Source organism: Solanum dulcamara, chromosome 12, assembly GCF_947179165.1.
Source record: "Solanum dulcamara chromosome 12, daSolDulc1.2, whole genome shotgun sequence".
NCBI lineage: Eukaryota > Viridiplantae > Streptophyta > Magnoliopsida > Solanales > Solanaceae > Solanum > Solanum dulcamara.
The window spans coordinates 42,720,279-42,743,277 of NC_077248.1; the positions used below are offsets into that span (position 1 = coordinate 42,720,279).

The 22,999-nt window shown below is 37.4% G+C and overlaps 1 protein-coding gene across 6 annotated transcripts in view; it reads right to left on the bottom strand.

Moving 5' to 3' along the window:
* Positions 1-2,562: 2,562 nt before the first annotated feature.
* LOC129876149 (uncharacterized) overlaps positions 2,563-22,999 on the bottom strand; it is a 54,539-nt gene continuing 34,102 nt past the window's right edge. Inside the window, exons 24-44 of one of the 6 annotated variants that reach the window (XM_055951494.1) lie at positions 22,360-22,403; positions 22,151-22,282; positions 21,936-22,067; positions 21,767-21,819; positions 21,625-21,673; positions 20,573-20,631; positions 20,163-20,302; positions 19,898-20,046; positions 10,904-11,032; positions 10,742-10,827; positions 10,532-10,647; positions 10,324-10,436; positions 10,054-10,180; positions 9,020-9,141; positions 5,837-6,011; positions 5,540-5,750; positions 4,626-4,938; positions 3,616-3,755; positions 3,419-3,537; positions 3,119-3,320; positions 2,563-2,935 (exon numbers count right to left, since the gene is read on the bottom strand). In XM_055951494.1, coding sequence (XP_055807469.1) covers positions 2,848-2,935; positions 3,119-3,320; positions 3,419-3,537; positions 3,616-3,755; positions 4,626-4,938; positions 5,540-5,750; positions 5,837-6,011; positions 9,020-9,141; positions 10,054-10,180; positions 10,324-10,436; positions 10,532-10,647; positions 10,742-10,827; positions 10,904-11,032; positions 19,898-20,046; positions 20,163-20,302; positions 20,573-20,631; positions 21,625-21,673; positions 21,767-21,819; positions 21,936-22,067; positions 22,151-22,282; positions 22,360-22,403 — 2,699 coding nt within the window. In that variant the 3' untranslated portion in view covers positions 2,563-2,847. Of the gene's footprint in view, positions 2,936-3,118; positions 3,321-3,418; positions 3,538-3,615; positions 3,756-4,625; positions 4,939-5,539; positions 5,751-5,836; positions 6,012-9,019; positions 9,142-10,053; positions 10,181-10,323; positions 10,437-10,531; positions 10,648-10,741; positions 10,828-10,903; positions 11,033-19,897; positions 20,047-20,150; positions 20,303-20,572; positions 20,632-21,624; positions 21,674-21,766; positions 21,820-21,935; positions 22,068-22,150; positions 22,283-22,359; positions 22,404-22,999 lie in introns of all 6 variants that reach the window. The other 5 variants (XM_055951493.1, XM_055951491.1, XM_055951496.1 and 2 more) reach the window with 5 other exon arrangements.

Here is a 22,999-nt window from a genome sequence, read left to right on the forward strand (position 1 = left end):
TCAAGAATTAAAGAAGAACTGAATTTATGGTTCTTAGATATAAGGTATCAAATAGATAATTTACCGTCAACTCATTCAAGTGCATTCATTGTGCAAAACTAGCGGATCTATTAGTCTCCTAAAGCTTCTCGGTCCAATTAAAACAATATCTCCCTATGTCTTTGCTGGCACTTTGGTATCTAATTAATTTGTTCATTCATAAAATACCTCAAGTTAGATATACTATCTCTAGCTCAAACTATTAGATGAGGGTTGGTAGCCCTTTTTCTAATACTAACTTCTTTTGTCAAGCAAGTCAGAATACAGGTGAGTTCTTCGTATTTGCAAGCATTAAAAAGTAATCTTTAATACACAATGATCACCCCTTCATGAGTAGACTTTAATGTAAATAATACATTATCTTTATCCCTACTCTAAGTACCATAACCCTAGTTATGATTTTTGCTTCTCATAACTATACTTGAACAATGATTCTTCAATTCCAATTTTATAATTTTAGTTTCAATTTTGGGAGTTTTGGAGCATGGATTGAGGTAATTTTTAAGGACTTTTCAAGGATTCTTTGTAAGGATAAGTTTCTAATCTTTTATTTGGGTTTGTTCCATTGATTTATTGCTAATATCAACCATTCACCGTATTTAAAAAAGGATTTTTGGGTGTTTCTCCTAAAAGTTAAAATAATGTATTTTGGAAATTTGATGTCTGATTTGAACTCCATTTTGATGAATTATTAGATTTGAACTTCTTATCTTATGGGTAAATGGATTATGAAAGAAAATTTTCACTTCGACAATGGATCTCAAGGGTTGATTTTTGACCCAAACACTTATTTGAGATATGGGTGTCAGAGATTGGATGCATTCTAAAGTCTTATGAAAATGAGAGGTTGTCGTATGCTTGTTCGTGGCTATGGTTCATCTTCGAGCTGGGTTATGTCTTACTTTCTCAAACTTAGCTTGGGTGTTAACTTATTGTGTGAAGCATGTTATGAGTTGGATGAATATTGGCTTGAAGTATATTATTGAGATAATTTGATATTTTGATATTTGAAATGGGGTGTTAGTCGATAAATGACTTCAGACTTGAAAATTGTATCTTTGTTGTGTTGCAAATAGTTTGATAGATTCTATCCTAAATAAGGGGTTGTTTTGCTATGATGGTCATCATATGGAAGGTAATTTGATTGATTAAGGAAGTGTCCCCTAGTTGCACAAGTTGAGGGTAAAGTTATTGATTGACGAGGCTTGTAGCCTATGTTTATGCGTTGAGTAAGGCATTTTTATATACATTTGTTGCATTTATATCTTTTCATTATTTCTATGATCATACATGCATATTCATTCTCATGGATCACAAGTCAATATTATAAAAATTCGAGGTTGATTTCGAGTACTTGATATTATGTGATATCGAGGTCTCTTCCTGCAATTTGTGTGTCTTTGGAAAGATGTAGGACGAGCCTGAGGTAAGGTGTCAGATGGGTATATGGACAATGCAAGTTCACCAAGGGTCCCACCTCACAACATATCGACTGGAGAAGGTTGGGTATTTATTGGTAGGATCATTGCATCACACTTCATACTATTATTTGTTTCGTTGCCTTTTATACTCGTATCATTTGAACTACTGGGGCTTTTCTGCATGCAAAATTATTTAACACTCTTTATGTGTTATAATGACTACTTAAGCTCAATCGGCCTACAACGCCTACTAAGTACTAGTTATTTTGTATTCACTATACACTTTTTATGCAAATCTTCATACCAGTTTCCAACGTTGTCCTTCCACTCGTTTGTAGTTAGCATTGATCAAATTTGTGTTGAGCTCCTTCCATTCAGAGGCTTGACCCATCTCCCTCTTTTTCATCGATTTTGTCTTTCTAGCTTTTGGACAATGATGTATTAGATTTGACATTATTCCTTGTATTAGTGAACTCTTTTATAAAAGACAGTAAATCTTGAAATGGTTGTTTTTCTATTTTTACCCAACTTTTGAAATACTTGAATTTGAATCTTGAAATGGTTGTTTTTCTATTTTTACCCAACTTTTGAAATACTTGAATTTGAAACTAGTTACACTACTATTCAATTTACTTCCACACTTATCTTATGAGATTGTTTCGCGTAAAGGATTGGCTTACGGATTATAATATGTCATCACAACCCCAATTTTTTTGGATCATGACAACTTCATAATTGTCGATACAAATAAAGACGAGAACAAGCATTCTATTATTAGTGGTAGTTCGAATTTGAACAATGAAATTGCCATGGTTAGTTGGCGTCAAGCTTGATTCGGTAGGTCATTGTGGAAGCATAGCTTAGCTTTTTTAGAATTCCTTTGGTGAAAGCATTTGCCTGAGCTGGGGGATCAAGATTAAGAGGCAAACATGTCGGTACAGATGTTCACGCTAAATGCCAAACTGTAAAGGCGGACCTTTTATTGTTCACACAATAGTTGTCTATTCTTGAGAAACCCCTACTCCTTCCTCATTTAAAATTGTTCATCCACAAACCATTTGAACGACAGGGAGGCACATAATAAAAAAGCAAATAGAACAAGTTGGTTAAAAAATTAAAGTTGAAATTACGAAGAAGTTTCAACAGAACAGAAACTATGGACGAAAAGCAACTCAATCGGATGAAGTCTCAGGTTTGCTAAAGGCTGGTAGAACAAGGATACCACCTCATTTGAGTAAAGGAAAAGATGCATACAATAATGTACAAGATATTATTTTAGCATGATACACAGTTATTCATTATAAAACACCGAAAATTGGAGGAAGATAAAAAATTTCCTCATGTATACACAAATATTAGGAGCCAATGCAACTATTTTCCATTTCTTTCAAATTGCTAAACTAGACTTTCGTAATCCTAACTCAGTTGTGATGTATCTTAGCAATTGTTGCACCAGCACTCTCACTCTAGCTTCCCTGCAAATAATGAATTACCTCATATTAGATATCTAATTCTTGATTAAAATAAAACAACAATAGAAAGGAAGAGTCAAAAGTTCTAAGTTACAATAGCTCCTTTTAACCAAAAGATGCCTAGACAGAAGAATCTAAAGTTAAACCACTTTAACCACATTCTCTTTTGTCGTTTCACCTGCTTACCTTGATATGACAAGTTCACAGAAGGATGGGAAAAGAACAAGTAAATGTGAACGCCTTGCTTGATTCTCTTTTGTAAGACATTGTTTTAAGTAAGGATGTAAAGGAAGTTGGGAAACAGTGTCTGGATGAACCACAAGAAGCGCAAGCTCTTGGAGGGTAAAGATAACTTCTTCCACACGTGCTGCTGGCAATGGATTTTCTCCTGACAATAGTTGTATGATTTGAGAAATAACCGAAGGAAACAAGCATAACAAAAAGAGAAGCATTTGAAATTCCTTTCAACAGAAATAGATCACCCACCTAATTTGCTCTCATCCATCAAGTACCTTTCCAGAATGAATTCACATCTGCTTATCAATATTTTTATTGATATGTTGCTTACTTCACATCTAGTTGAATTCCATTTACCAGTTCCTTGACTGAAACCAAGTGAAATGAGTGAAATGACAATCACCGCAAACCTGGATAGGTAAGATCACGGAGTACTATATATGTACCTGCACAGAAGAAACAGCTTTTGCAAACAGGTCAAAGAGAACCTGCTACAATGTGAAGGCATCAACTCGACAGTCTCAAGCGGCAAGGAACATGTACGTGATGCACACCGATCCAGAGTGGTGATTAGACGTTCCAGAATCTGCAATTAACATGATCATCAGCATTATACTTGATCTCGAAATTTGCTTCTTCAATGCATAACTAAAATATATGAAAGGAAACAGACAGACATACAACTTTAAGGCCAATATATGAAAGCAACATCATATTTTATAGTCTGCTGAACTTCTCAAGCACCAATCTAGGTTATTAATTCATAGCTGATTTCGATATTTATGCAGAAGGCCATAAATAATTCATATTATCTCACATCTTATTGACCAGAGCTGCATCACCTGAAATGCATATGTTCTTTTCCCGTAGCCTATTTTCGAGAATTCAGTTTTGCAAAGGCAACTATTAGTTTTTAAATTGATTACACAAACAAGGGTCCTAAAGATGGTTGTGGTTGGCTATTCATTGGACTTGGTATTTAGAAAACCAAAGAGAAATTGGGGACACTTGGAAGAACTTTGTTGGCTAATGCCTAGTGGCACGCAATAGATTGAGAGAAACCCATGATAGATAGCATTTAATTCTTTCATAGAAGAGTGGAAATAAAAGATCTACACCTTTGGAACTTCTGAAACACACAACCACATCTTGGTTCATTAACATGGGACGGTACCAATTGGCCCAAAATGAAGTGTGTATTTTTTGAGAAAAGGGCAACTTTGTATTCACACAACATTCATCATCCAAAAAATAATGAATTGGACACTTATATCCCACAGAGTGGTGGGCACACCCCAAAAAGGGCATTCTTTATAATTTTCCTATAAAGTCAACTAAATCAACTATCTCCCCTACAAAATCTTGATGAAGGGTTTGTGAAAAGTTACTAATTATGTGCAGCTAAAGTGAAAGAACTAGAGTGTCAATATCTAAAAAGACATGGTTAGACAGTTACTTCAAGAGGCGCATCAATCTGTGATTTGAGAATCTTGTCTCCTAGAATATCCAAGAGATTCTTCTCGAGAGATTCATCAGCACTGTCCACCATCACTGAAAGGGCACGACCACAGTAGCCTATTAGAAATATCTCAAAAATGTCAGCAACTTCTTTCCAGATACACATTCTTGCAGGTCTGGTAATAGTCAATGCAGGCTGCCCTGCATTCTCGGTCAGTTTGCTCATATCATCAAGCAGAATGCAACTGAAACCTTCAACTGCTAGTCTCCAAAGTGAGCCATCAGGATTGTCTCTTCTTGTTATCATACATCTACGAAAGAAATGCAGAACTCAGTTTATAAGAAGCTCCGAATTCTTTAAGCATGGTAATTTCCTTGAAAGATGAACACAATCAATAAAAGGAGTATTATGTAAGCACTTCCAACTGTGATCCATACAGAATTACTTATGTATCATTGACATGTGAGCCAAAATAAAACAAAACAAAATACAATAGAAGCCTACAAATGCAGTAAGAGACGAGAAAGGATTATGTCAAAAGTAGATCACTTCTTATCTTTATCATAATCTAATGGCAGTCTTCCTTGGTACTTTTGTATGATTAACTGAAGAGAACATGAGAATGGTATTATAAGCTCCCTTTCTCCCCAAACTTCATAACAAGATTGGATTAGAAGCATTTTTTTAACTGCATAACCAGGTTGCAATATCTTGCATCTCCCAGCCAACTCTTAAAGATAGTTCCCCTCTGTCAAAAGAATATACTTCCAAGTAGTATTTTTAATCAAACACTATGAGCAGCTTTCAATGATGGTGGGAAAAGGTACAAGAGGGTCCGTCATTCATGATCAGATTGTAATGATAGGCGGGAAAAGGAACTAGAGGATATTTCATAACTGATCAACTCTCACCTTCCCAACGATTGAATAATATCAGGCAAAATTTTGTACTTCTCTGCAGGTGGAGCCAGCAAAAAGAGATCCACTAACACGGGGACAAGTTTTTCCGCGAAAAGATGATTTGAGACAATCACTGTAGTTGCAGGATTTGTAGGTGAAGCTTCTACTTCCCCTTGGGAATCTGAAACAATTCCATTACTGATCTTAGCATTATCGTTGGTTCCTGGGCCACAATATCAAACAAAATAAGTTTTGTTTAAGAATATAAAACATCTCAAAGAAATGTCTTGATTCCAAACAAGTAACTACTCTCACTGATCTCGTGGTCGCTCTCATCGTCAATGCTTCCCATACAGGAACCAGAGCTTGGAAGATACAACAATAATTTTGTAAGCAGCGGTGACCACATGGAAGAAAGGTGCTCTGCAGGACGCAATTGAGGAAGTATTTCCAGTGCAGTACGTTGCACAGGTGAAACATGACCCTAGAGAAAGAAATATGTCATTGCAAAGAAATTTAAAATCATGATCAAAAAGATAAAAAGCAAGGTTTGTTGCGTTATCCAGCTGAGCACTTCAACATTTTTCCGTCTTCAATGTTTTAGAAAGATATCAGAGTTAGAGAAACCAAACTTGTCTTTCGAGGAAAATTATTTCGTATTAGAATGGAATGGACACGAATACATTATAGGGAATTCATATAACTGACTCCAACTAGTTTGGTATTGGGAGATTGAGAAATGATTGATTGAATGTTCTAGAAATGATACAGAACATTAATTGGAATCCAAATTCAAATAAAACACAAGATAGTTTAAGATATCTGGATCTTGTGGCAAACTTGATAATTAGCTAAAACTTGGATATCTGCCAGACGAATGATTATGAACCTTGGTGAGGGGTGGAACTCATCGCCATAATTATGGGTGCATAGAATAGCCAAATGAAGGGGAGCCTTGGAGTAACTGGTAAAGTTGCTGCCATGTGACCAGGAGGTCACGGGTTCAAGCCTTGGAAACAGCCTCTGGCAGAAATGCAAGGCAAGGCTGCGTACAATAGACCCTTGTGGTCAGGCCCTTCCCCGGACCCCGCGCATAGCGGGAGCTTTAGTGCACCGGGCTGCCCCTTTAGAATAGCCAAATGAGTTTACTAGAAAGAAGGTGCGGTCCTTTCTGATTGTGCTGCTTCTGATAATCAAGTAAGGATGGCCCTTCATACAATTAATAACAAGAGAACCTCTAGCCTATAGGGTTTTTGTTGAACTCATATTGTATAAAGTATTCTTCTTTTTCGTCATAAAAATTTATTTTTTAAAAAAAAAAGTCACTTGGATCTACTCATATATATACTCAACACTTAAGAACAACCCACACAGTTCGCATATGTTTATATGATATTAAAATGTCCAGACGTTCTAAGGGCTTACACATACTTATTAAATATTGTAATAACCAACCCCTCAATTTGCCCAATTGCATTCTAAGTTGCTTTTTAAGCATGCACATATGTTGATAGAGTCATTTCTGACTTGTGGGGTTGGCTTGGGTTGAGACTTGAGGTGTTTGGACATGTTTCAAAAATGATTGAAATTGAAAAATGCAGCTGGTGTAATTTTTGGTGTTCTGGTGCAATCTCGTGTTCACAGAGGAAGTGTCATGATTGTGGGGTTGCATTTGTGGTGGCTTATGTTACGTTTGCGGAGGAATCTTTCACCTGGGACAGTTGACCTTCATTGTGATTGTGAGGTCAATGCCAAGATGGCAAGTTTTGTGACCAGGTGAGTTCTCACGATAGCAATGTAGGTGGGCCAGGTCCAGTACCACAATAGCGAGGTATGTGACGATCCTAACAGGTATACTAATGATAGCGAGGTGTTTCACCATTAACAACGGTAATTGAGGGATTTCGACTTGGGAACCTCATAATACTTCAAGGTAATGATTCTTAACTCCTTCATGGTGATTATACTTGCTTTTATTTGAAGATTAACCATTAAACATGGAACCTAAAGGTGGAAATTGGGGATTTTAGGTCTATGCCCTAGAAACACTAAATTAAGGATTTGATGGGACTAAATGGACTGTAAATGGAAATCTAAGCCTAGAGTTGGACTTTTGGGGTTATGGGTAACTTGGATTTGAAATTTGTGTTGAGGTTTGACCATGTTAACCCGTGGTAGAGTTAAAGGGTTGACTTTGACTTTGACCAAATCTTAAATTATGGTAAGATACAGGTTGTATTTTTGCAACTTTGTTGTGCATGTGTGTTAAATCTATTAATTGATTATCTGTGTATAATATGCTAGTATAATGTTCTATGCATATGGTAGATGCTAGAATACCATTATGGTACTCATGCAGATTTACATGGTTGTACTGCATGCATTGTCATGCCCATTTTGTCAAAGGAAAAAAACGCTCCAGGTCCAGGCCTATTGGGGTTTAAGCACGAAGACAATTTACGTGTGAATTTTAGTTTAAACAGGCACAATAAAGGGAAAAGACATATATGTAATTCAAGAAAACGGTAACAAATTCATTCATGATATTTTCCTTAACTAATATACTTTTTTCTCGATTATAGTTGTTGTTAAGTACTGCTAGATTAAAGATAAAACTCATGGGCAATGAACACACTCCTTAGTGTATTACCTACAGCTTAAGCGAGGTGATGTGCCCTCCCTAAGCTTTTCCGAGCTTCAGGGTTAAGTGCGGCTTAAATGAGTCTTTGACAACACTGATGGATTCATGTCTGAGTTATTTCAGCTTCGGACGTGTGGAATTGGATCGTCCCTCATGAGTCGCTAGACTAGGTGAACCAAAGGACAGTGCGCACGCAGGTCGCAGGTTATTGAGCATGCCGATTATTGTGAAAAGTTGTGATCTTTATGATGCATATTGTCATATGCCTCCTTATTGTATATGCTGGACTATATGCATATTCTCATATGATTTATTATGTTTATTATTGTTGAGTATAAAATATACACAGGTTATTCACAAAAGATTTCTTTCGTATCACGACTCTCGCCACTAACTTGTTGGGAGCCAATTATACTTAATGAGAACTCCCTGTCCTCACTCCTCCTTTTCTTTCCCTGCATTTATTGAAGGTAAAAATTCAAGCACTAGCGAGCATCGGAAGTTGATTGATAGTAGGAACAGCTGATTTCAGTGATGAGACAACGACTTCGTTGTGTGGTTTCTAGGAGTTTTCTTCAATATTTTGTCAAATTCCATTTCAGACATTGTCATGTACTTATATGTGGTAAGATGCTCATAAGCTGGGGTGGGTCTGGACCTACTTCCATATTCAGCGTTGTATTTAGATACTGTTATTGGATTAGCTATGTTATCGTCTTTATCTTGGACTTATATTCAGTTTTGGGTTTTTTGCTACTGTTTATCTTGTCAATGAGGGTTGTCGGGTTCTGTTCACAAGCCCGGGGATTTTGGGGCATGACAATTATATCACATGAAATGCAAGGACTCACATATTCAGCTTCAAAGTTACTATTGTCGACCTTGGCTTGTTTAATCCCTGAATCTACAACTGACAGCAGCTTCAGGTATGTGACATTATTAAACATCCCCTGTGCTTGAACATACAATTCACCTGCCGATAAAAGGTACTCATTGAAAACTACAGAAAGACTACAAAAATGTCACAGATTCGTGATATGGATGCTCCTATCTCCTTGATCAGACTGATACCAACAGTCAGCCACTACAAATATTGCATGAATATAAATAAGTAAATAAAAGCTTTAACTTAATGAACTCAAACAATAAGTATGCCAGGTTTCCTGACCTACAGATACAAAGGACAAAGGAATTGCTGTATGAGGGACTTACAAAAACCAGGACATGGGACAAAAACAATTGTCTGCCTTTTTCAGTTTCTTTAGCCTGGGAATGAAAGGATGCACTATACTATTTACAGTATTTCTCTTATACAATTTTAAGCGTCATAGACACTGTTTCTCAGCGGCTAACTTCGTTTGATCTTAAAACTCTTGTTACTCAAATTCATTGCAGCAACTGAGAACTTACCTAATCTGAATTTAGTGTCATCTTATTCCAAATCCTTGTTTTGAGAAAAGTTGAAATTCCAATTTGGTTCATTTTAGACCCTAAAAAAAGCCTAATACAGATTAATTTACTCCAGGTCAAACTCGAGTGGTCCTTTAAAAGTCTATTCTGATATTTGTTGATTTATTATACATACGCATATAATATCGACATCATTTACAACATAAAATAGAACTATAACTATTTATGACTATTGACATCGAAGTATTTTTAAAATTAATGTAGAGTAATAAATTCTCCAAATAGAGATCATATAAAATCCTGATTAACATCCAATTTGATCAAACAAGACACTAATTGCACACTAGATTCAACTATTCTAGATAAATTTCTATTAAGATTTCATAGAAGAACCAGATCAAATTCTAATCTGCCCTTAAACTCCCAAATGGACCCTCATTGAGTAATGTCAATTATTACACGTAAACTGACTTACCAAGACCGTGTAAGATCTCCTGCTTCAACTTGTATGCCATATTCCCGTTGTAGTTTGGTGATTTGTGAAGCACAAGCTCATAAACATCAAGCACCGAAGTAAGATAAGGCATAGGCAAATTTCCCTGCTTCATATGGGATTTATTCAATGAAAAGAAGTTAAAACCTGTAAGTATTTAGTAATACTCATCAAACTAATAACTTCCGTAGCCTTCTTTCTATTTGTGTGAAGAAATGTTATTTACACAAATACAGTGAATCACATGATTACCTTTGGGGAATGAGAAACTATGGTAGACTGTAAACAATTCACAGCTGCAAGAGCAACTTCTTTACTACCATTAAATATGCTGTTTCTTACAAAGAGAAGCAAAGTCTCCCATCCTGCATAAACACGGAATTTTTCTATGATCGCTGAAAAATGTCCTAACCAGGTAAAGACGTCATGAATAATAAATTAAAAGGATTGTGAATATTACCAGACTGGAAATTGTCTAAGCTTCTCAAGAAAGGGAAAAAGGAGCGTAGAATTCGAGCTATGCCCCCAAGTACAAGCACAAGTGTCTCATCCCATTGTTTCTGAGCTGTATTACGACTGCAGAACCAATTAATTCACTCGACAGATAGCTTCAAAATAAATACAAATAGAAAAATACAGACAGCGAATGTTCATTCCAAAATTTGCATACCTATGGTGTATAAGCATATGAACTGCTTTCCCTCCACGTGTCCCTAGTTCTTTTCCTTGCCATTCTGTCTTTGAAGATGTTGCAGCCTAAGCAAAATTATCTGATTTGTCAAGAAAAGCCACAGGAAAGTCCCTAAAAAAGATTGGAGATATTTCGACCTACCATGTATGAAGAGCGATCTAGTGTAGGGAAAATATAATTCCATAGACAATCCTCCCACATACTCTTTGAAAGCTTTTGCCCATGGCTGCCAAGAATTTGAAAAAGTGTCCGAACAGCAGAGTTCCTAACCTAAAAAATGGATTAGGTCAAACACATAATTATGTCCTCTACTTGCAAAAGCATCAAAGGACCACACAATTTTCATCATGGTTAGGAGTAGCTTCAGCTCCCATCTACGAAGTCAACTATTATATTATAATCTAACTTTAACATGGTCACAGGCTATGTTGCTTGGACTCTCCAAAAATTTTGCCATCCGTGACGGATCCTCCAAAAATGCACAACTTTTGAAGGATCTAACACGCACCTGGTGACATTTTTGAAGAGTCCAAGCAACATAGGTCACAGGAACGGAAAGAAACCTTCAATTAGCTGCATTGAAACATAAAAACAGTTGCACACTATCATCTTTTCTTAACATTCTTAAAGACGTCACAAAGAGCTTTTAGTAAGAAATGGCTGATGAGGACAAAAAGATAACATGAGAAGATTGTGTACCATAATTTACTGCAGTGGACTCTTTATTTTTGATATTACAATAATAACTACTTCTACTACTGAGCCTCAATCCAAGTTAGTCAGGACAGCAATATGAATCCTCACTATCCATTGCTCTCCATGTAGACCCATCTCATTCGAATAATCAATAAATTAGGTTCCTTAACTCAAAACTTCTCTAAGTTACATATACAAGTGTGGGATGATATGCCAACGAGGTTTTTCGCCGGAGAGAGTGGCGGTGTTGTCGGAGGAGATAAGAGGCTTCAGGCTTCAAACCAGTGGTTATTACACAAGGGTGGAGCTCCGAAATCCACGCCTTTGACAGCTGGTGACAGGAACACCCACATGGGGTGCTCAAACGATTTTGAATTTAAAAATAGAGCACGTGTTACACAGCAGCTGAAAGGAAAAGGAATTGAAGTATTGGGCCTGGACCTTTTGGCCCAACAAGCTTTTTATTTAAATGAAAAGCAGCCCAATATTTCAGATTGGACTTCAGAGCCTGTGCTCGATGAAATTCAAGCAAATTACAGGGCTTTAATGGCACCAAACAGCAAAGGCGATCCATTCCATTCAATTTAGGGAGATGAGGATGAAAATCTTGTATCTGCAGCAACTATAAGGGATGACGACGATATGTCGATCATCCAAACAGAGGAAAGAACAACCACGGAGACACAAATAGAAAACATGTTATTGGAAAAGAAGGCCAAGGGGGAAGGTATAATTGAAGATATCATGCCACTAAATTCAGATGAGCATGGAACTGGCACAACAACAGAGAACAAAATTCTTTCATGGGTCCAACGGAACATAATCAGGCTCAGTAAAGAATTTGGGGTGCATTTTATTGGTAATGAAGAAGTAGCTCTAAACCTCTTCATGACAATTGATGGCAAGAGACAAGCAATTGAGAAGGTGGCTGGAGTTATCCTATGACTCCAACAGAAAAATTCCACGAGAACTCAAGAAACTGGAACCAACTAGTAACTTTGTGAGCTATGGTACAAGGAGTAGAGGGGGGGAGGGGGTGCTTCTTAGATATTTTAAATGCAAGTTAACATAGTTACATGGAATGTAAAGGGCCTCAATGATCCAAGGAAGAGGCTACTGATCAAAAACGTGTAAACAACTGGAGGGCAGATGCGTATTGTTTACAAGAAAATGGAGATATAAGAGGGGTTATAAAACAGATATGGGAAAATAGAAGGGTCAGATACGCACAATTAGAGGCTAGTGGAACAAGAGGGCGTATCATTATTCTACGGGATAGCAGCATTTGGGAGGGAAAAGTTTGTAAAGTAGGGGCTTACTGTATCACATGTAAGTTCACAAGGAAAACGCAGGTTTTTGAATGGAATCTATCTAGTGTTTATGCTCCTAATAGTAGAGACGAAAGAGAGGACGTGTGGGGTGAATTGGGGACAGTAAGGAGTCTGTTTAGTGGACCTTGGGTGGTGGTTGGGGATTTCAATGTAGAAGGTACCCATCAGAAAAGAACTGCTAAAGATTTAATAAGGTGATGGAAGATTTCTCTGAGTTTATAGAGGATATAGAATTACAAGATTTACCATGGACAGGTGGTAGATTCACATGGAGGAAAGGGGACAGACAGGATATTGCAGCAAGACTAGACAGATTCTTGATATCTGAGGAATGGACAGATTAAGCAATCAATCTTACCTAGAGTAACATCTGACCATAATCCTTTGTTGTTGGAATGCGGCAACTGGGAGAAACCAACCTGTTATTTCAAGTTTGAGAACTGGTGGTTACACACTCAAGACTTCAAGGTAAGAATTAAAGAATGGTGGTGTTTTGTAACTTATGTGAGAAGACCAGATTATATACTAGCTTGCTAGCTGAAGTTACTGAAAGTCAAGCTGAAAGAATGGACCAAAACACTTCACGACAATCTTGTTATGCAAAAACAGTGTACTCTCAACCAACTAGCTGATCTAGATTTGATTCAAGACCAGAGACCACTTTATGATGATGAATCCTACTTGAGAGCAGTACTGACAGTGGAGTTGGAGGAAATTGCCAAGAGGGAGGAAGTGGCTTGGAGGCAAAGATGGCCATTTGGCTCAAGGAAGGGGACAGGAATTCAAAATATTTCCATATGATTGTTAACTGTCGCAAGAGGTAAAACAACATTGACAAAGTAACTATAAATGGAGCCAATGTTACTGAACCAGCTGGATCAAAGATGAAATAATTAGTTTCTAAATTCTACCAGAAACTACATATTGAAACAGAAGTATGGAGACCTCAGTTCAACTCTAGATTCCAACTTATGATCAGTGAAGAGGATAATATAGCATTGCAAGGCCAATTTGAAGAACAGAAAACCAAAGACATTGTGTCCTCATGTGCAGGGGATAAGGCCCCAGTTTCTCAATGGCCTTTTACGTACCGTGCTGGGATGTGATTAAGGAGGAAGTGGTTGCTTCCATCCAGAATTTCCATGATCAGGACTATTTTGAAAAAAGTTTTAATGCCACTTTCATTGCCCTGATCCCTAAAGATAGTGGGAGCATCTGAATTGAAAAATTTTAGGCCAATTAGCCTGATTGGGAGCTTCTACAAAATCATATCAAAGATCCTAATAGAAAGACTCAAAAGGGCTATGCCAAAGTTAGTTGATGACCAACAAATGGCCTTCATAAAGGGTAGGCAAATTATGGATGCCATTCCGGTGGCCAATGAATGTGTAGATGTGAGAAACAGATCCAAAGATCCAGGAATTCTTTGTAAGCTAGACATAGAGAAAGCTTATGATCATTTGAACTGGGAATATTTGTGGAGCACACTTAGGAGGATGGGGTTTGGAAACACTGGGATAAAATGGATGAGGTTTTGTATAACCACAGTGAAGTTCTCTGTTTTGATCAATGGTTCACCATCTGGTTTCTTTTCCTCTAAGAGAGGATTGAGACAAGGAGACCCCCTTTCTCCTTTTCTATTAATCCTAACTATGGGAGGTCTAAGTGATATGGTGAAGACTGCTCAAGTTAATAACAGAATTAGGGGTTTCAAGGTGAGTGAGGGGGATGCACTGGGAGTGTCTATATCCCATTTACAATATGTTGATGACACATTAGTGTTCTGTGATGTAGAGAGTGAACAACTAAAACACCGAAGGGTTACCTTCATTTTGTTTGAAGCAATATTTGTACTTCATATAAATTGGGGAAAGAGTTTTATTTACCCTGTGAATGAAGTACCAGGGATCACTTCACTGGCAAACATTCTAGGTGGCAAGACAGGAGAGATTCCCACCACCTATCTTGGCATGCCTTTGGGAGTAAAGAGTAAATCCTTGAGCATCTGGAACTCTGTGGTGGAAAAATGCGAAAAGAAATTGGTTACTTGGAGAAGTCAAATACTTATCCTTGGGTGGTAGAGTCACACTGATCAACAGTATTTTTGAGGCCATGCAAACCTATATGATGTCTCGTTTTCCAATGCCTGGGAAGATCATTGAAAACTTGGATGCTATGAGAAGGAACTTTCACTGGCAAGGTAATGGAGAAGGGGGAAAGAAATTTCACTTGGTTAAGTGAGATGCTTGCATAACCAACAAAAATCAGGGAGGTTTAGGAATTAAGAATTTAAAAGCCCACAATAAGAGCCTTTTGTTAAAATGGCTTTGGAGACTAACAACAAATGATCATGGCTTGTCGAAGGAAATCATCATTGCAAGATATGGTAAGGAAGGATCTTGGACTACTAAGGAGGTCAATATTCCTTATGGTGTGGGTTTATGGAGGGCTATTAGAAATCAGTGGCCAAGAATGTGGAGTAATTCTGCTATAAATGTGGGAAATGGGAGGAAAACCTTGTTCTGGAATGATATATGGGTGGGACAAACACCTCTGAGACAACAGTTTCCAAACATTTACATTCTCAATCAGTAGAAAATGGCTACAATTCTAGAAGTCAGAAATGAACAAGGCTGGAACCTGACCTTTAGAAAGTTCCTCGATGACTGGGAAGTGGTGAGAATGACTCAATTCTACAACACCTTGGAACAAGCCAACAACCTCACATATGAGGAAGACAAATTGATATGGAAGTTGGATAAGGATGTCAAGTTCAAGGTGAAATCAGCCTATAAACTACTAGACATTACAACCAAAACCAAGGAGATGTGACCTTGAAAGATAATTTGGAAAGGGAAGATACCACATAAGGTGGTCTATTTCACATGGCTTGTTGCAAGACAAGTTATTTTGAGTCAGGACAACTTAATGAAAAGGGGATGACAGTTATGCTCCAGATATTTTTTTTTATGAATCTGAGACAGAGACAATAAACCATCTTTTTTTGCACTGTAGAGTGACTGAGAAACTATGGAAATTTTTCATTAACCGGAGGGGTATTCAATGGACCATGCCTAGAAATATTGCCGAAGTTCTAGCATGTTGGAATAGAAATGAAAATCAGTCAGGACACAAGAAGAGATAGAAGATTGTCCTTGTCCCTGCCTGCATCTGGTAGACAATATGGAGGGAGAGAAATCAGAGATAATATGAGAACAAGAGCATCCCATTCCAAAGCATTAAATTGAATTGTTTAGTGACCTTTTACTTTTGGTGTATCCACACTGTACCTAAGGATCCAGGGGACATCACCCTATTTTTAGATAGTTTATGACGGAGATAGGTGTTTAGATTCTTTTTTACTTTCCCTCTATATTTTTGATGTAATTATTACAGAAGTTCACTATTGGTGTACTTTGTTATAGTACCAGTTAACTTTCTCAAAAAGAAAGATAAAGATACTCCAAGGCCCTAGTGAAAGTGTACCAACAAGACTGAGCCTTAATCTCACTTGTTTGGTATCGCCTATAAGGATTTATTAGCTTCCATTGTGTGGTTTTTCTTTGGTCTAGGTTTGCATGGATTCTCTAAGTTACATACAAAAACCAAACAAGATAAACATACTCCTAGGCCCTAGTAAATATTGATTTAATGTTAGTGCCAACAAGAATAAGCCTTAATCTCACTTAGTTGGTATCGATTTATTTGCTTCCATTGTGTGTGTTTTTTGGGTCTAGGTTTGCATGGATTCCAACAGATCTATACATTTCAAGAAAACTTTCTTTCATGTGAATTTAAGGTCTAGCCCATCCTCTTTTAACATCTTGAATCATGGTTTCACTCCTACGGACCGTAGTGCTTCTGGAGGTCTACATAGGACATGACCATACCATCTCAATTCTCAACTGACCTTCTTTCATTTTATCCTTTATGTGCTATATGAATCTATGGTTTAATATGATCATTTCTTTGTCTAATTATATAGGACTGCACATATCATTTAACATTGCATTTTTGTGATACTCATTATATAGATAGGTTGGACCATAGAGGCCCATTATTCATTCCCAATCTAACATTATCACCTTTACAACCATTCTTCTGTTTCAGTAGAAGTTTTGGCAACTTTTCTTGTTTCTTTAGGGAAGAATTTTGGTATTATTATTATATATTTTCCTAGGTAGTATTTATTATTTCCATAAAAGTAGGATTCGAATCCCACACTATTTGGATAGGTTCCCTATATATAGGGGTGGATTTTGTTATTTTTAAAAACAACAACATTGAGATTAATATTATTTGAAAGGTTTCTTTCTTTTACACCTTAATGTGTGGTCTATGGATTTATCTTGCAACCTAACAAGAAACATTCTTTAGGAGGTAAGATTAAATTCTTAACTTGGTATCGTTAATATCTATTAAAGAAAATTAAAGAAGCTAATTAGCCTCATACTAATTATTGTCTCTAATTTCTTTGAAATAGGGGTCTAGATCACCGTTTGATCTGATTTCTTGAATTGACTCTATTAGTATCATTATTAGCTTTAATCCACTAATTTTTTAATACTACAATTAATTCTTAACACGTAATTTTGAGATTTGGGAATTTTATTCTCGAAATATCTTTCAATTCCTATATTTAATCTCAATATATTTGCTTCCGTATTATTTTCTTGTTTTCTTTCTAGTAACCCGATTCTTATCACATAGGCTGGCTTTCACTGCTATTTCATCTTCAGATAAAGGTCTTTGTTACTGTAGTCTGTCCAAGTCTGAAATCTGACACATGATGCTATTCTTCTAATTAGCCAAGTTGTCCATACTAGAATAGTTCCATCCCTTCAGTTTCCGTTTCAGAGCTTTCAGTTTGTTAGCCATAATAAAATCTGGCCTTCCTGAGAAATCCAAAGACTCTCACCAGTTCTTCACTAGTTCCTTAAAACCCTCCACCTCCAACCACTAGCTAAAATTTAAAATAGGATCTACTAGGCTCCCAGTTCCCACGCTGTAAGTCAATAGGAACATGATCTGAGGTAACTCATGGAAACCCCAGCTTTTTGATATTCCCGAACTTCTCATCCCATTCTGAGGAAATAAAAAACTTGTCCAGCCTGCTAGAAACTTCATGTTTGCTGCATCTACTACGTCGCCAGTCGCACTCCGACTATCACATGTGCCGGAATTTTGCATAAAATAGGTATTTTGTAAACAATTTTGTCGCTCTCCACTTCCACCTCATTAGGTATAAACTCTCCATCTCCTTTTACTTTAATCCTAACCCACCTTAGATAGTTCTTCTGTGAAGTTTTTTCTGCTATTTCCATCCACAAAATCTCCTATATCCTTAAAGACTTTCTGTGACCACAAGTTGAGAATCAGCAGGCGTATCCAAACCCAGTCTCTTTTAATGTTTGTTGGCCAGCATCCCACTTTAAGTGACCAGAACTCCATGTTCACTTTGGATTTCCTACATATCCACTCCCCAGTGAGAATATGTTCTCCCACCTTTTATGATAGTAGTTGAATAGGAATGTGAAGTCATTCATCACATAGACATTCACCCCATGTGTTGCTTTCCAGATTGTGCTTACCCATCTATGGACCTGGTTCAAGGTAGGAATCTCCAAGAATCCAGCCTCATATATACCCACTAAGCATCTGCCAAGAATCTCCACTAGGTAAATAAGAATTCCCAGAAATGAAGATTCTTGACTTTTAGGATTTTATAGTCGACCCTTGAATTTGTTTTGTTACCCATTTGCTCCTTTTGATAGGGTCTAGATAGGAATGATTCAGGGAGTAATGGACCCCTTCTTCTGGTATTAATTAATTTTCCGATCTTTAATGTTGTATGCCTCCACCCTGCACTGAATGTTGTCTCCAGCACTTTCAGGATTGATTTACGTTCACCTTAGATCACCACTACACTAATGTAACTCTAACTACAACAAGAACAAAACACACCAAGTGAAATCCCACAACTGGGGTCGGGGGATGGTAGAGTGTACACAGACCTTACCACTACCTCGTGGAGGTAGAGAGGCTATTTTTGAAAGACCGTCGGCTTAAGTGCAGCAAATCCAAGTACAAGAAGAAGAAAACAACGGAAAAAGCTTAGCAACTAACAAGGAGAGCAGTGCAGATCCTACAAGAAAGGACCAAGAACAACAAAATACTGCGATAACCGAAACACAATAAATAATAAATGATGACAGATATCACAACCAAGAACTACAATAACACCGGTAGTACAACGACAAAACACCAATAATCCTAAACTCTCGGAAAGCAAATCAACACTCCACTACCTACAAAACTCCTACCCTAATATGCATCCTCCACACCTTCCTATCTAAAGTCATGTCTTCGGTAACCAAAAGTTGAGCAATGTCATGTCTAATCACCTCTCCCCAATACTTCTTCGACCTACCTCTACCTCTCCCCGTACCTACTATAATCAACTTCTCGCACCTCATAACAGCGGCATCTACGCATCTACTCATCACATGTCCAAGCCATCTCAATCTCGCTTCCCTCATCTTGTCCACCACAGAGGCCACTCCCATCTTATCCTGAATATCTTCATTCCTAACACTCCTTGTATGCCCACATATTCACCTCAATATCCTCATTTCCGCAGCATGCATCCCAAATACCCTCATTCCTAGTATACCCTCCACGTCCGTTATTCTTCCGTGAACAGTATGTCTGCAAAGTGATCGTTCATCCTCCATCTCTTAATTGCTTCCCCCTGTACCTTTCATGCCATATTTAATGCTCCCACTATCCACTGCATTACTTTGGCACTAAAAGACACTCGCCACATCTGTTGTCTACTCCTCTCTACCCATCCGAACCAGGCTTCATTCCTCGTGACTGTTTTACTGATTTCATATGATTTAAAACCTGCCACAAAGTAGATCTTTGTACCCCCATATCTTCCCCAATGTTATTACGTACTAAGTTTCTGGTCAATCACCAACGAATGATTGAGAAGAAACTATTACCAAACTAAACTAAGAGCAATGGTCTTGAAAGCCTAAAAATTAGTTGCACAGCAGCTTATTTGCTAGAAAAATTAGCCCAACTCCACAGAAAATATAAATACCTCTGGTCTTTCATCAGCACCAAGATTTTGTAACAAAGAAAAAACTGAAAAGAGCAATTTGTCACGGCCAACAATATTCATTTGGAGTGCTTGGTCATTAACTTCCCCAGAGAAACTGAGAGCCTGTTCTTCCTTCATTCCATTAATATCTGGAGGAAGATAAAACATCGAGTTTTCATCAAGCAGTTAGAAGAGAAGAAAGAACCAAGTACATTCTTTTAATAGGAGAAGGAACCGACAGCCTATACACAACCTGTGGTTCTACCTGATTCTTTTTCTTCATTTTGTCTATACAGAAACCCCTTAACGACAAAATCAGTGGAAGTCCATAAAAGGCCAATTGCTGTCAAACTGATATTCAGTTCAGTATTCTGAGCACTATATGCCCCAGTCACATCAATGCATCTGCAAAGGAAATAACATTATTATATAGTATTATTTTGCTACTATTTGGTTTTCTTTTGCTCATTCCTCTGTTTTAAGTTTGTTTCTAGTGCTATCTGAGAGCCTCTTGATCGAGTGCCTCTTATTTCTCATTTAAACACATAAACCACAGCTTGCATATTGATAGCGGTTTCTAGACATTATGCACATGTTATGTTCGAACCTACTATTAAAGCTGCAAAAACTAAGAGAAGAGAAGTAGACAAAGTCCAGGAACATAAAGTAACTTACACGTGAAGGCAGTCAGCAGGTACTGTTGAAAGGCCATCATTCATGATGACACGAAGATTCTGTGCAAGAATTACAGCAGTCAAACCACATTCAATATACAGATGTAAACTAAAGCTTCGTGTTCAAGTATGTCGCACCATTTTACATTATAAACGTTAAGAAGGTCGAAATAGCCAATACTGATTGTTGCATCAGTGAGCCACCATCAATTATGTGGAAGCACTCCGTCCAACCCATTTATTTTTACAAAGCAGTTTCATAATGTGCCAAAATTCTTGAGTACAAGAAGTATACTAATAGGTAAATAACCTATACAAAACAATGGTTCTCTACAAAATTCAACAAATTTTCTATTATGCATATAGGAACCTCAAGGGTGCATCAAAAAGAAATTAGAAACTAGAGGCTATTCTTTAACTGTACAAAGTAGTCCCAACTCCATCGAAAGCTCCCTATTCCTCTCCTTCAATCAGACCCAAAAAGAAGAGAGTAGGGGCAACAGCAATATAATTGAGATTATATGCACTGAACATAAACTAAACATTCACAAAAAGGGAAATCAGTATACCAACCATCTAATTTCAAGCAGTATTTTAGAAAAGATGAAAGAGTGATCATTTTGTGGTTGAGGTTTCAATATTCCTCGAAATGCCTTTGAAAGATGTAGGACAATAAAAAGGAAATTAGTCAAAGAAAGAGAAAACGGGAAAACGGGAAACATCAAGTTGTCCTTAATATTTCGTTTGTTTGGTAAACCTCTACACAAGATCCACAATCCACTTTATGCAAACATGGCCGGGGTCACTAAAATATTTCCTAATGATATTTTTCAATGACATCCATAGGGACTAAATCAACACTCCTCTTTTTGGTTTTGGTAAAAGAATAAAATGTCTGGTGGATGTCTTGCTACATGAGCTGGCTTGAGTCAATCAACACTAAGCAAAATAAATGGAGAGCAGATTGAGCTAAATTCGACCAGGCTCGCATATCTCATAAGATGGCCTAGTTCACTTGCACCCTCAATTCTGATGAATGTTTAGGATTATCACCTGAAATCCAAGAGTAATGAGATCCTTCTCAGCAGCGTCTGCCACAGACCTGAAAGCATCATTCCAAGATTTTAGAGATCTCTTACCTGGAAAAAATTATGGCTTTAAAGACCAAAAGCAACTCGAAATACTGGATGAGCACCTCAACAATTCAAGAATATTTGGCCAGCTATAATGGAGCTTTTCCCCATGTCTCTGAGGGAATATATATCATCAGAAAGATAGAAAGAGTAGTGAAAGAGGATTACGAGGAGATTTCTGCATCTCTGTATCAATGTCATGGAGTATATTAGTAACTTGGATCACATTACCTCTAAAACATGAAGAAGAATTTTCAGAGATGCAGCACGAACATCAATGTTTTGAGCTGAAGAAAATAGCACTTTCAGAGGAGATATGACAGAACACTCCAGTGACCTCAACTCTGTATTCTCAGTTTGTACCTAGAGAGTTTGTCAAAGGTAAGGAATATTACCACCTTGCATGCAAAAACTCATGACCTCCCAATGGAAAGGTTAATTCTCACATCATTGAATGCACCCTTGAGCTTGGATGATGCATGTTCCTGGAACTCATTAGATCCTAAAACAGCCGAAATAGATTGATCCATTGCATTTAGTGCAATCATTCTCACATGTTGATTTGAACTATCGGCGAGCTACAAAAAAATGAAGATATTAGGAAATGTATAATAAGTACAACCATAATATTTTATGAAATTTGGGCATAGATTACCTCAATAAAGTGGCCAATAACTTCATCCCATAATGGCCCTACCCCTGTTATAGAATACGATCATAATGTAGCCATACCAATAACCAAAAATGAAAAGAAAAAAAACTAATGTTCACAACCCATCCCTTCTTCTTCACACCCACTTCTTTTCTCCCTCACCTCATTGCTGCCAGCAACTTCACCGTGAAAGGTCATGGCCAACCATTTTTTTATCAACAAAGAAAAACAATATTATTGGTCTTCCCTACTCGAACCCAACTGTCATAAAAACAGAACCACACCCAGCCTCCCTTCTCCCTCACCTCACCGACCTGGCCAACCAATAATTTTCTACCAAAACCAGTTAGATCGGTAGTTGGGGATTTTGGCCGGATATTGCAATGGATTTTCATTCCGTCCATGTCCTTTCTTTTCATGCATACCTTTCTCCTCTCAAAAATCAGTAACAAAAAAGGGATTGAAAAGTCGGAGAAGAGAGAGTGAAAGAGGAAGACGGTGACGAGGACCACCGGAACTCCTCTCTCCCTCTTCTTTCTTTCAACTTCTATTTTTTTGAAAAAAATAACTCATGTAGTGTTTGTTGGATCGAAAATTGGTGGATGAACTGAGATTAAGGTGGAACGAAATGATGGACCTGTGG